Source organism: Anopheles nili, chromosome 3 (genome assembly GCF_943737925.1).
Source record: "Anopheles nili chromosome 3, idAnoNiliSN_F5_01, whole genome shotgun sequence".
Lineage (NCBI taxonomy): Eukaryota > Metazoa > Arthropoda > Insecta > Diptera > Culicidae > Anopheles > Anopheles nili.
Window position 1 is genome coordinate 12,263,515 of NC_071292.1, and position 12,585 is coordinate 12,276,099.

Genomic DNA, 12,585 nt, shown 5'->3' on the forward strand with positions numbered 1-12,585 from the left:
CCGGCTCTGCGCGTCGAATGCGCGAATGTCAGCGTGTGCTTCGTTCAAATAAAGATAAAAGCCCCTTATCCCCTCCACTTTAACGAGGTGATTACGATAACCGTCGTCCGCTGGGTGGGCACGCGGCACCACCGGGAAAAAAGGGTTGTGAAACGTGTTTGCATTGGCTTTTCCGCGCGAGTGACACCTTTTATTGCCAATCGGGACCGTTCGTGCGCCAAGGCGGTAATGTTCGCTCGTGAATTCTAGAAGGAGCGAAATCAATGACACACAAAATAAAAAACACTTGCGTAATTCCATCGAAAGCACGTGTGACATTTCGCCGGTTTCGTACCGCGTGTCATAACGATCCCTTTTTTTTCAATTTACTTACCCCTCGACCTGTAAGAACTTGTTTTAAAAGGCTCGATAAGCACCGTCTTGACGTTGTGGAACCGTCTAAGTCCATCGAGCTGCCAGCGGGGAGAGACAAAAACGCGACACAATCAGCACCCAAGTCTGATTGGCTCAAGGTGAACTGCCAAATCACCGCGTTTGACATAACCGGTGCAATTTCGAGTGCATTCGCCGCACGAGAACTCATCGGCAGCATTGGGAGTTGACATCAGCGTGCTGCCTGCCATTGTCTCCAACATATTACGTCGATCCTCCCGGGGAAAGAGAGAGAGTTATTTTTGGGTGGGATTAAATTCCAGTCCCCGCTATCAAATTGTCGTGTTTAATTTTTCTACCAGCCATTTTGTTGTCATTTCTCCTGCATTTAGCCATTTCCTTCATTCCACCGGGGCCCGATTGGTGGAAGCGTGCTGTCGGTTGCATGTTTATATCAGCTGGTCCAATATCCAGCGAGAAGGTGCTGGAAGCAAACCGGCAAATGGAGGAGTAGTAGACCTAAATACGTCATCACCGCTCTTTCGTTTGCTGACGTAATGCTGCGACAAGGCATACCCAGGCTTTAGCTCGTTTTTGGTGCGAAATGGGAAGGTTGAACCTGCACCCTACGGGTACGCTCCACTTGGAGCCTGGAAAATGAAAACCCTTGCCAAGCACTCGCTCTTTTTCTCTCGTTCCCAATCCCATTGGGTCGTCTTATGTAACGCGGTTTCGGTTGGGTTCTATTTATGGGCCGAAAAGAGTCAAATTGTTTTTTGGGGCTTATTTTGCTGGACCAAAACTGGTTCTAGTGACGTCGAGTGAGTGTTGTTTAATGCACGATTTAAAGTGCACCACAGATGTACTTTGGCTTGAGCTGTTTTAGACGTCTTTTGGGAGCACTTCAGGTGATGGATGTTGCGTTAATTGCGGCAGCTAAGCCATTGAAGTAGATGAAATCAGTTTTTTTTCTTCTTCTTTAGAACTCTAATTGACGTACTTTCGTTTGGCTAGATATTAACTTGCTAATCTTTGGCCGCAACTCATTGTGCCGCTCAATCAGTACGCCGTGGGAGAATGATTACGATTGTTCGATTAGTCCTAGGGTTGTGTAATCTTCCACTCCACTCCAGCAGTGTGCCACTTCTCGTCCATTCATCCTTTTAATCCCACCGTCCCAACGATAGCCGACCAAGGGGAAAAATCAATGCACGTTCTGCTTTACATTTTTCCACACGCAATTGTGACGGTGAGCCGTCGCTTCTCTTCCGCCAACACACACCCACGCACACTGCCCAAAAGTTAATTATTGTGCGAACGTACACCCATCCACCCGGTGGCCGAACTCTCCCTCACAACGTAACTTCTTGACGGCCTGCCTGCCTGCCTGCCTGCCCGAGACTTACTCACTCACTCATCCTCCCACCTGACAAAGTAATAACATCTCCTTCGCCACCATCTTTGATCTCGTGATCGTGCGCCATTTGTGCTAGCAGAAGGGAAAATGGCCGTAGGTGGTGTGCTTTTCTATCCCTCGCTCTTGCAACAAGACGTGCTCGCATTATGAGCCCAGCGCCAAGTAGCACAATGGGGGAGAAAAAAAAGGGGCTCGCTAGCTAGCGGGCAACGAACAAACGTAATTAGCGAACGAATCTCTCACCGATCGAGTTTGCTTCGGTGAGGGAGCCGGCTTTTCCTGCCACGAGGTTGGAAACTAATGCGCTCACGTGGGCCTCCACACACACACACACATCGCCCTGTACCGGAGAGGGCGAAAGTCTTTGTTGATTGCATTGATTTGCATGTTTCCTTGATGGGGAATGGATTTGTGTTGGGGTTTTGCAAATTACCACAAACCCGGTCATAGGTCATATCGTGTACTGGGTGATTTTCCGTTGCCGTTAGAAGGGCTTTTTCAAAGCACAGGAAAATTGTATGATTTTTTTTGTTTAAACTGATGTACCTCGTGGACTGCTATTTAAAGGCCCCTCATCTCGGTGGCTTAATAATATGTCCTCGCCATCGTCACCGGCTAATTGCCCTCATCAGCTGCCACATGAGCGCTTCGAATGCAATTCATTCCACCTGCGGCTCCCGTGGCTGATACGAGCAGACAGAAAATGTGCACGCTCCGTCCCGTGTGCCGAGTTTTGCTTCAACGTCCGGTGTTTTGGTCGCGCAGTCACGTGTCCATCCGCTGATCACACCAAAAACCGGTAAATCTTCATTTCCTCTCGCCTTTATTTAACGTTTGGTTGGAAGATTGTCCGTAACGGGCGGTTTTTTTCTCCACCGAACTGAGCCTGGAATGCATGTCACCAGCCAGAACAGGGCATTGGAGCTCCGTGTGATGGGTCTCCCGGATATGGTGGCCGTGTTGCGTCCATGTTTGGTCATTTCGCCTGCTTCCGACCCAATGAATCCAGACGGCACATCGATTACGGGACGCGCAGGGTTCCACTTATGGCGAAAGTGTTTGTCCATCTGTATCAACAAGATCGGGGACACGGACATTATGGATCCAGTGGGGACAGTCATACACAACCACGGTGTTTGAATGGTCGACTTGGAGACGTCCAGTGGCGATTCACACACGCTTAAAGCCATGTGGACGCTCCACAAAAGGAACAGCCGCTGATCAAACAAATGTAATCTGTTTTTTCACCACGTCGGTCGGTCGGTCGGTCTGCCTGGCTGGCTGGCGTCTCGATTAGTTTCACTTAGCTTGAACGCGAAAAATAAGGGTGAATTGAGGTGGCCTTCCGCCCCGTTCGGTATCAGTGAGGTGTGTGTATGTGCGCGCACGTTCACGTGTGTGTGTGTCTGTTGATAAAGCTCATGCTGGCGAAGTGCATATGCGGGATAATGCACGCGCAGATAACTAGAATTGCGGGCACGTTTTGTGCCGCCCGATTGTACGCCCGTTTTTTCTCGAACCGGTGTCGCTCGGTGCGTTGCGTGCCGTTTTCTGCCGGTATGATTGAAACCTAGACGCAGGTGAAATCAAAAGTTGCCTCTCTCCACGCATGATGCGCATCGGCAAATGCGGGCGAGACATGCCTATTAGAAATAAGTGCATTGGCGATGGTTTTCCAGACCGCCTTTTTGGATCTGGCTCTGGGGGCAGGAAAAGGGCGTTCGGGTGTTGAAAAGGAAACTTTCATAAATCAATCAAGAAGTGGATCGAGCCGGAGAACACGTTTTCGCTTAGTGAAAGGGACGCGCGCTCCGGTTTGACAAGCGCACCGAGGTGTGTTCCCTTTCGAAGCGAATGAAATTGAAATGGTGGCCTTATCTAGCCGTCTCGAACCGTCACATTGGCCTACAAAGCAGCTGGATGGAATGGATCGTCTAGAGGAAATTGTTTTTTTTTTGCTGGATGGACAACTTGTGACGACAATTAAGGATGCAGTAATGCATCTGTGTTAGTCTTTCGAGAAATGCAGCGCATTGGATTCGGTCCAAGCCGACATAAAAGTGAAACTAGATCGCGAAGAAAACCACATGTCTTAACCAACGTGTAATTAATTGGAACTGGCTATCACCGTCGGAAACGGTCGCTTCCAGGATGCCAACTCATGCAGTTGCGGAAGAGATGATTTAGTCTTTAATTGGACGGTAATACGCCAATAAAACTGGGTGACAAGGTGGAATTGTGGCCGTAAATTTAACCTCCCGCTTCGGTCATTACTTGATACATTGAGTTGAAATTCATTTCCGTAATTTTCTGAGCTTCCACTCAAACGAAACTCCAGCATCCTGGTGAAGCTCCGTTTGCCGTTGGGAAGCAAAAGCGTTAAACCATGATCTTGGATCGTGCACCAAACGTGTGGTCATATTTTCCTCCGTTGCGACGGAATGTGGGTCAACGAGCAAAACATACTTTAGTATTCTTGGCAGCTTCCTAAGAAAAGGGTGTAAATTTTTTTCCTCTTTCTTTCGCTATCTTTCTGGATCCTTTAGCAGTAGCGCCCCATCAAAGAGGGTTCCTCCCGGATCCGCGTTGTGTTTTCTATCGCACGCTTGAAAATGGGTTATTTAAATATTTATCTCATCCTCGCCGGTTCGCTCGTTCGTGCTACCAGCCGGTAATGCCATCGTCCAACCGGGGCCACATTCCATCGCCGAAAGTGAAACATGCTTCAGCTCCACAGCTCATCATAACAGCTTTCAAACAATGGACCACCGGTGTGTTTGGGTGGCGGGAACGAACGGGTTTGGTGGATTTCTTGGAAGAAGATATTCTTAAATTGATTGCCTCCTCTTAGCTGCGTAACGGAGATGCGTCGCGTCCCGTTTTCTTGGTTTTTCTCCAAGAGAGACGTTAAGAAATAATGAAAGCAATAACGTCCCGCAGATGCTGCAATATCGCACCGCTTTGAAGCGAGTTTCCACTGGAATCTGGAGGTTTCCGTTGGATGTTTATTGAGAATTCGCGGACGAACGGTCGTGTTACAGCTCGTGAACGATCAATTCGGGACGAAAATAAAAGACATTAGACGGAGTGGTTTTTCCTCCCATTTCGTCACATGCCCCGGCGTGGTTACGTTTAGTGTCACGGCTCTAATGAAGTTGCGTCATCCGTGCCACTGGGCGAGTGTGATTTAACGTCACCAGCAATAATGGCCGTTTGAGGGGAGGCGTTTACGATGGCGTCTTGGTTTTCCGCATCATCGACCCCAACAGGCGTTGAGAGTGAGAGAGGGACTTTTCTGTTCGTGTTCGGAAACCGGTAACCGATCCTATAAATCAAAATGCATTCAATAAGGTCAGCTCAGTTCGTAATGCGATCGCTGTACGAACATGGTAGGGAACGTCCACCTCATCCAGTGAGATATGTTTTCAGGTTTGGCTTATGATGGATGGAGGATGGATGGAGCAGGGAAAGACAAATCAATCTCGTACATCGTCCTTCCTTCGCTTTCATGCAGCATAGGATTTAATTTCGTTTAACTGCGTCATTTCTTAACGTCGTCGACGAAAATGGAAAAAAGCTGTCTAACTAAAACGCCGCGACAAGGAAGGACCCCATATTGAAAGTGAGCTCTCTTTCGGCCTTTTGAGTTAAACGGCACCGATATCGTGAGAGTTTGCAGGCCCACCAATGCGTCTGTCTGCTCGATTTCCAAACCCCGAAAGGTTTATTTTATCCCATTCCCAGATTCAGAATAACAGTGCAGAGCAGCCGTCGCTATAAATCATAGGCGTTTTATTGCGTCGCTAAATGCCAAAATTTTCCTCTCAGAAAATGACCCTTACACGAGCTGTTTCGTGGTGTATGTTTTTTAGTGCTTTATTATTGCCTCGTTGAAGATGTGTTCCTTTGACACGTGGTCGATCGTGATCCACACGACGTTTCAATCAATACTGGTTTAATATTGAGAAATTTCCAAAAGAGATCATCACACATCAACATCTTTGCGCTCAAAACGTACTAATTTTTTCAATTCAAATTTATCTGATTTATGTTTTGAAATTTTCAACAACAGTTAACAGTTAAACAAGCTTGCAATTCTTGCAATTAAGCTACTATTTTGCTCCGTTTTTCACCAAATTCCCTATCAAGTGTTGAGTTTGAAAACACTTCTTACGTTACGCTTTCTGCTCAGTATTATGGCCTTGGTGAGTGGTTTTCACGCGTCTTTTGCTGATGGATGGTTGCTTTTATTTCATTAAAATCATCATAAACCCCCCACACTTCCTGTACAATAATTGCCATAAATACCGATGATCATTGGCAGCTCGCTGCGAAAGTGCGAGCCCATAATTCGCATCCTGCGTGCTGTCGTTGCCAGCCCTCGGGAGGGTGATAAAAATCGAATATTGCCAGCCACATCTCGCCACGCGGACGATACCATCGGAACTAACGATGGAACCGGTGCTCCCCCACCGGCGGGAGATACTAATTTAACCACCTTCACGGACCACCTCATCGCATTGTGCAACAGTCGCCTTCGACCTTCGCTTTCGATGGTCTCGGAGATTGCGATACATAGCGAATTGGTGGTGCATAAAAGACGTCAGGTGTGGCGGGAGTTCGGCTGGTGGTGCGTTGCATTTTGCATGACCTTTGTTTGTGCCTCCCATTTAATCTTAACCGGGAAGGGGCGCCCGGTGAGAATCACGTGGCGGTCATCCAAGGTTTTTAACCTTCTAGATTTAGCGCTCACCTTCGCCCGTCAGTGACGCTAATTATGTATTCCTGGTGATTATTTCGAACGATCCGACGTTGAAAGGAAGCTAGTAAGACCGTTGTCGTGACACGCATCCTGCCCGATATCCTTCACTCGTGTAATGAACCGTACGATTGATCACATTGCTAGAGTGCACTTGCGTTTTATTGATGGTAAAGTAATTCTCAACCATTATCAAAAACCATCACGCTCGGATAGTGGATTTCTTTTCGTTGTCCATCAACCCGTGGTCCACCTTTTGTGGCCGTCCATTACAGCTTCTAACCCTGGTGGCTTCTTCTGGTGCGTTCGATATACTACGGCGCGAACGGAGAAACCCACGTGATGGACTGCGTGTTGTACCTTATTTTGACCCACGCCACCTCACCAACCAGCTGGTCACGGTTGTTCCCTTGGTGTGCGGTACACGGCTCCAGCAAGGCCACCGGTTCCGGACCAACCAATAGACACGATATGTTTGAAGGTTGCACCGTTTTGCATCGCTAACGAGCCCCACGAAGGTGCCGCACACGAACGATGGGGTCGGCGTTTCTTGGCCGTTTGAAGATTCGTCGATTTGGCAATGGCCGAGGGGTGCTTTTTTTCTCTATTTTTTGCATCATCCCCCCAGGTTCCAGTGGTGGTTCAAGTTCGAGCGGGCAGCAAACTCTCGTCCGGTGATGCATTCTTAATGCAACGCGCACCCACCTTCAAGTTCACCCGCGTTCGGGTCGCGCGAGCGTGCGCGTGTAAAAGAGGCAAACAAGTATGCAAATCTCTTCCTCCTTGTGGGGTGAGATAACACAAAGCCACCCCACTAGCTGGTCGTCCGAACTTAGCCATAGTTGGCCGTAAACAGGTGATCCAACCCGGCGAAGGGACGTTGCTTGATTAGAGATCGCGCGTTTAACCATCGGCATGATTAACGAAATTCCTCTCTGTCCTCAGACAAAAGCAAGTCATTGATCGGATGCTTGGCTTACTGGCACCCGTTACCATCCCGATACGGTGTGCGGCACCATCCCACTCGAAAAAGGGGTTAAACACGACACTCCCTGTGTGCTTTTCTATTTTCGTTGCAACCCACAACCGCATCGACATTTGAACGTTGCAGTAAACAAACGCGAAGGAGTTCCCGTTGCGTTTGGCGCGCGGCTAAGGCGTGGAATGCAATTGGTACTGCACGCGAAATCGTTCGCCTCTTCGATCTCGGCGCAAGATGAGTCACGATTTCGCGAGCCATTAGCAGTGAGCAGTGGCTCTGCTGGTGCTGTATGGCGTAGGATTCTTTTCTTAACGCGATGACATGGTGCTGCTGTTCCGCTTTTTGCTTGATTCGTAATTAACAGCGAGCCGGACATGGCAAGAGTGTGGCTTACGTCGTGAAACTGATCATCATTTTCCTTCACAATTCGTTTTCGAGATGATGTCAAGGAGATGCATGACACCAGTACATTGGTCGTCATTTTTATCACCCCCTACCAAACCTCGCTACCTTTTCTATTTTCTCCGGAAAAATTCCCTCGAAGAGCATCCTCGCGCCTTAGAACGATAATTTAATAGTGTGTAATTTTTGCGATTTTTTTTCAACCCGCAAGTTCGCATGATTAACAACCTTTACTGTGAAGTGTCACAAGCCGTCAATTAGTGACGTCAGCCGTTAGTCGTAACTTTTTTGGGTTCCGACCCGGCAGCATCGTTAAGCTGCCCTTGACAAAAGCAGGGAAAGAGTAGACACCTTCGTTATTCGTTTCCTTTCGAGCCGGTGAACAGAACGAGCCTTAACTTTTCCCATTAATTAGGACGTGCAAAAAGTTTCCATAATGATGCTCTGACGAAGCCTGATCCCGATACGCTCGTCGAGCTCTCTCCACGTGTGCTTGACTTCAGGTCGTTTTGCTGTAGAAAAGAAAAAAAGGTTCCCAAAAGGTACACGACGCGTTGTAACGGGCATTTATGGTTTTCTGATTTTTCCCCGGTACATATTTCATGTTTGTTTTGGGCGTTTCTCGCTGCTCATTTGAATAAATAAAGCGGATTCATTTTTCCTGCTGCTCTAAGCCTAAATACGATTTTCTCATCGAGTTTGTTGCGTGGCGTGGTGCCCTTATCACGCGTTAATGCCCTTTTCGAATCCTTTACACGCTCGAACAAATCATCACACAGCACACGGACAGGCACAGGTTTTCTCCGCCCATGTCACCCATAATCTGTGAATCACTCCCACCCGGTTGAACCTGCGTGTACTCGCCGCGATTCCTTTCCTGCGACACGCTACTCGACTTCCCTTGGTCCGATCTAATTCGATCCGTGTCCGTGGTGGCCAAACGAACGCTTTCATCGAAAATGTCACCCAACAATGATTCGTCACGTTCACACCAGCGAAAGGACGGCCGCACACGCTTTTGTATAAATTATGCTCACCATCGAAAGGTATGCTCCCCAGCATACCCGCGTGTCACCATCGGGGCGAAAAGTCACTGACCGTGTCGACGGGGGCAACCGTCAGTCGGTGGCCAGGGGTCGAAGGTGCGTGTGGTATTTCTTTTTTTTTTTGTCGATTCGTGCGTTTGTTATCGTTTTGTACCATGGTATTTGTTTGCCTTCACGCGCGCGATTGCCTCCTATCACCATTGCGAGGTTCACTCTTCTCGCCCTTTTTGGAAAGGAAAACCCACCCCTGATGCCGTTGGGTGAAGTTTATTCGATTTCCATATCGACATCGTGCGGCCAATTATGCCTGAAGCCTTGGTGGAGGTGGTACGCGAGTGCGTTGCACTCCCTTGAGAGGCGGAATGTTGTCTCCAAACGGGCGTGCGTCGTTCTCGACAGATACGCGCGGTTTCCTTTGTAGGTTAGGAATGCTCTCGGGGTGATTTATGAATTTTCCCACCCTTGTGAACTTTTTTTTTGTGCGTTTCCTCAACCATTATTTGACGGTTTTCCGTTTGCCGCTCGCGGAGAAGTTTGTACGCTCAAACAAACCCGAACCCAAACGGTCGAGAAGTTTATTAGTGTTTACATGGCACCAACTCCAGGATCCGCGTTAGCGTGGAAAATGCCAGCCGAGCGTGGGGACGCGTGGGTGATAAATCATGGTAAAAATATAAATCGCCATCCCGGCGACAAATGTGCCGCAAAAGGTCATAGCTTTGTTTTTTTTTGTGTGTGTGTGGTCGTTGTTGGTTTTGTTTGCTTTCGTTGTTGCTCCAAAATCCGGTCCCGATGACAGCGAGCGAGTAGTCGTAGGCAATAAGGGCTCGTGGCGGTTGGACGCGTTTGCGTACGGCGCGTGAGCCACCTCGGGTGTGCAATCGAAGCGGAAGCGACAAATTGAGGCAAACGGATGAATGAATAAAAAAGCACGTGCCCTTGCACATTAATTAATGCATGTCGTTCTCCGCCCAGGAGGGGATGAACTCGCGCGCGTTACCCATTATGACATCGGGTGGGCAACTCTTCGAAGTGGTGGCTTTTGGCTGGTCGAAGCGACTTGTTTGACTTGGTTTCCATTTCTAATTTCCTTCCGTCGTCATGGCGAGGTATCAGCGTTTGTGTGGCCATTAGTGAACCACCGAAACGTTGGCCAATGGGTGGAATTTAATACACCAACCCACCGAACCGAAGTTTCTTACTTTCGTTGTAATAAATTTGATAGTGCCCGGCCATGGGTAACGACGTTATAAAAATTAATAACTACATCCTCTTTGTTTTGTGTCACGTTCGTGTACAAAAGGGTTAGCTTGGCCGTATGCTTGTGTGAGCGATTTTCACTTTCCTGTTACTGGCGGAGCTGTGAGTGTATCAGGTTCACTGATTCCGAAATCGGAATGTTTACCCATTGACTACCCTTTGATTTGTGCTTTGTTTGTAAAATGTTTCGTTTTAATACAATGTGGATCACTTTTTGCTTCCCCCTAATTATGATTTCTCAAATTTCATGTGTGGTGAAAAAAACATAATCAATGTTTTGCTTAGTCGCAGATCAGTGAAGCTATAAAGATAACTATTTCGAACATTGTTTCTACGCAACTATGAGGCAAATATTTTCTCTTATGTGCATCGAGAGTATTCGTTGATGATTCATTCGTATGGTTCATTCATAGATATTGAGTTGCTTTTATCGTTCAAATTCAAATAAACGCTCATTTGACGTCACCCTCGGGTACGGTTCCGTTTTCTCCACATCATTACTTCGAGTCCAGCGTAAATCAAGCCGCCATTTTCTATCGACCCTCAGAAACTCAGAAACCCGATTGTGTTGCACGTTCCGTCGATCGGTAAACCGGCGAGACACCGCTGAATGGCGATTGATGCTTTTGTCCGGCTTCCCTTGCTGGGGCACGTTAATACTAATTGCATGCTCCATGCTCTCGAGCAGACAGGCCCAGGGGGAGGTTGGAGCCAGTTGAAGGGAATGACGACCCTCCTCCATAACTTCCTGATCAGCGAGAATCTGTGCTGCCAGAATTGGGGAGAGAAACACCACCCCTCCATTCGATGGAAATAGAATGCAGCCATTCGAGAGACCGTTGACATAACGCGCGCTTCATGTGGGGGCTCTTTTTTTTTTATCTCACTCTGCCTATCGGCTTCCCTTGACTTATCGCGCTATGCTACCGGTTTTATTTTTTCGTCTCCAACCATGCACATGCTGCAGCACACATTGTGTCCGCTGGGGGAAGGCAGACGCGATCAATACACGAACGATAAAATGTGTAATGTGTCCTCGCGCACCTGAGCCGTGACCTCCGTTCAAGGTTGCTGTAGGGCCGCATGCATCGGACCGGATGGTAGCAACATGAAACGCACGTGTGTACCGTGAAATGTGGGGAAATATAATTCCAGTAAACACCTATCAAATGCACTACTAACTACGAGCAGAACGTACCGTCGCTCGACCACTTTCTTATCGGTCAAAATTGAACTTTTATTTCTTCGCCGTGCCGCGCTGTTCCGTGCCTTTTTTTATCGGTGGTTGTTTTTTTTATCAGCTGTCACGGTCGTTAGTGTCATTACAAAAAAAAATAGTACCGTCTTGCTTTCACTTCACCTCTTACCCACCTCGACAGCCGGGCACTGCACGGAACTGATCGTTTTACGGTGATAAGAGAGCGCTCGATGGAATGGCGTTTCCGGACGGGGAAATGCAGTAACTGTTTGTGGTCTAATGTAAGTTTGTTGTACACACCCGAGAGTGGTACGTTGCGGTGTTGAATTGTAAATGGCATGTAATGGATGGAGCACAAATGTCGTGCGGATGTCGTAATAAAGAAAAGAGTCACCCAGTGAAGGTCGTATATTTTATTTCGTTCTGTGCATTTTTTACGTATATAAATCACGTTTTATTTCAAGGGCAACGTACAAAACGTGCCTTATGCTGGAAAAGGAAAAAGTGTTCAATGTTCCACACAATGTTGGTCAATAGTTGGCCATATTTCGTGTAATGATCAAGGGGAATGAGTCTCGCGTGGCCATCACAAATGACAGTTTTGATTTTCTGTTACGCGGTCTATTTCAACAAATACATATAATCTCAGCCTAATCCAATTGTGTTCTAATCCGTCCCCAATTCGTTTGCACATTACTCTTTTTCCCTTGCAGGGAGGAAGTGAAAAACCACACCGTGAAGTGGGGTCAAAAGTTCGAGTTTCCCTGCAAGATGACGTCGAACGCGTCGACGGGCGTGCTTGACCTCTGCACCGTCCGGATATCGGTGCGGAAGGAGATTAAGGGCGGCCGTAGTTTCCAGGTAAGTCTCGACCCCTCTGCCCGCGGTTCCAGATCCGGTTCGGAGCAGTAATCATTCGTTTTCGCTTTGTTCGTCGACAGAAATTAGGATTCACGGACCTGAACCTGGCCGAGTTCGCCGGTTCCGGTCTAACGTCGCGCAAGTGCCTGCTCGAGGGCTATGACGCACGGCACCGGCAGGACAACTCGATGCTGAACGTGTCGCTACGCATGCACATGATCCAGGGTGATATTTTGTTCAAAGTGTGAGTAGTCGCGTGTGGCTTGCTAAGCCCAATGAATTGTCCTT

The 12,585-nt window shown here is 48.0% G+C and overlaps 1 protein-coding gene across 1 annotated transcript in view; it reads left to right on the forward strand.

Moving 5' to 3' along the window:
- The window catches only part of LOC128725151 (serine-rich adhesin for platelets), a 31,242-nt gene that overhangs the window by 6,991 nt on the left and 11,666 nt on the right, over positions 1-12,585 (forward strand). The window contains exons 2-3 of the mRNA XM_053818872.1: positions 12,150-12,297; positions 12,378-12,541. Of these exons, the coding sequence (XP_053674847.1) occupies positions 12,150-12,297; positions 12,378-12,541 (312 nt within the window). The remainder of the gene's footprint in view (positions 1-12,149; positions 12,298-12,377; positions 12,542-12,585) is intronic.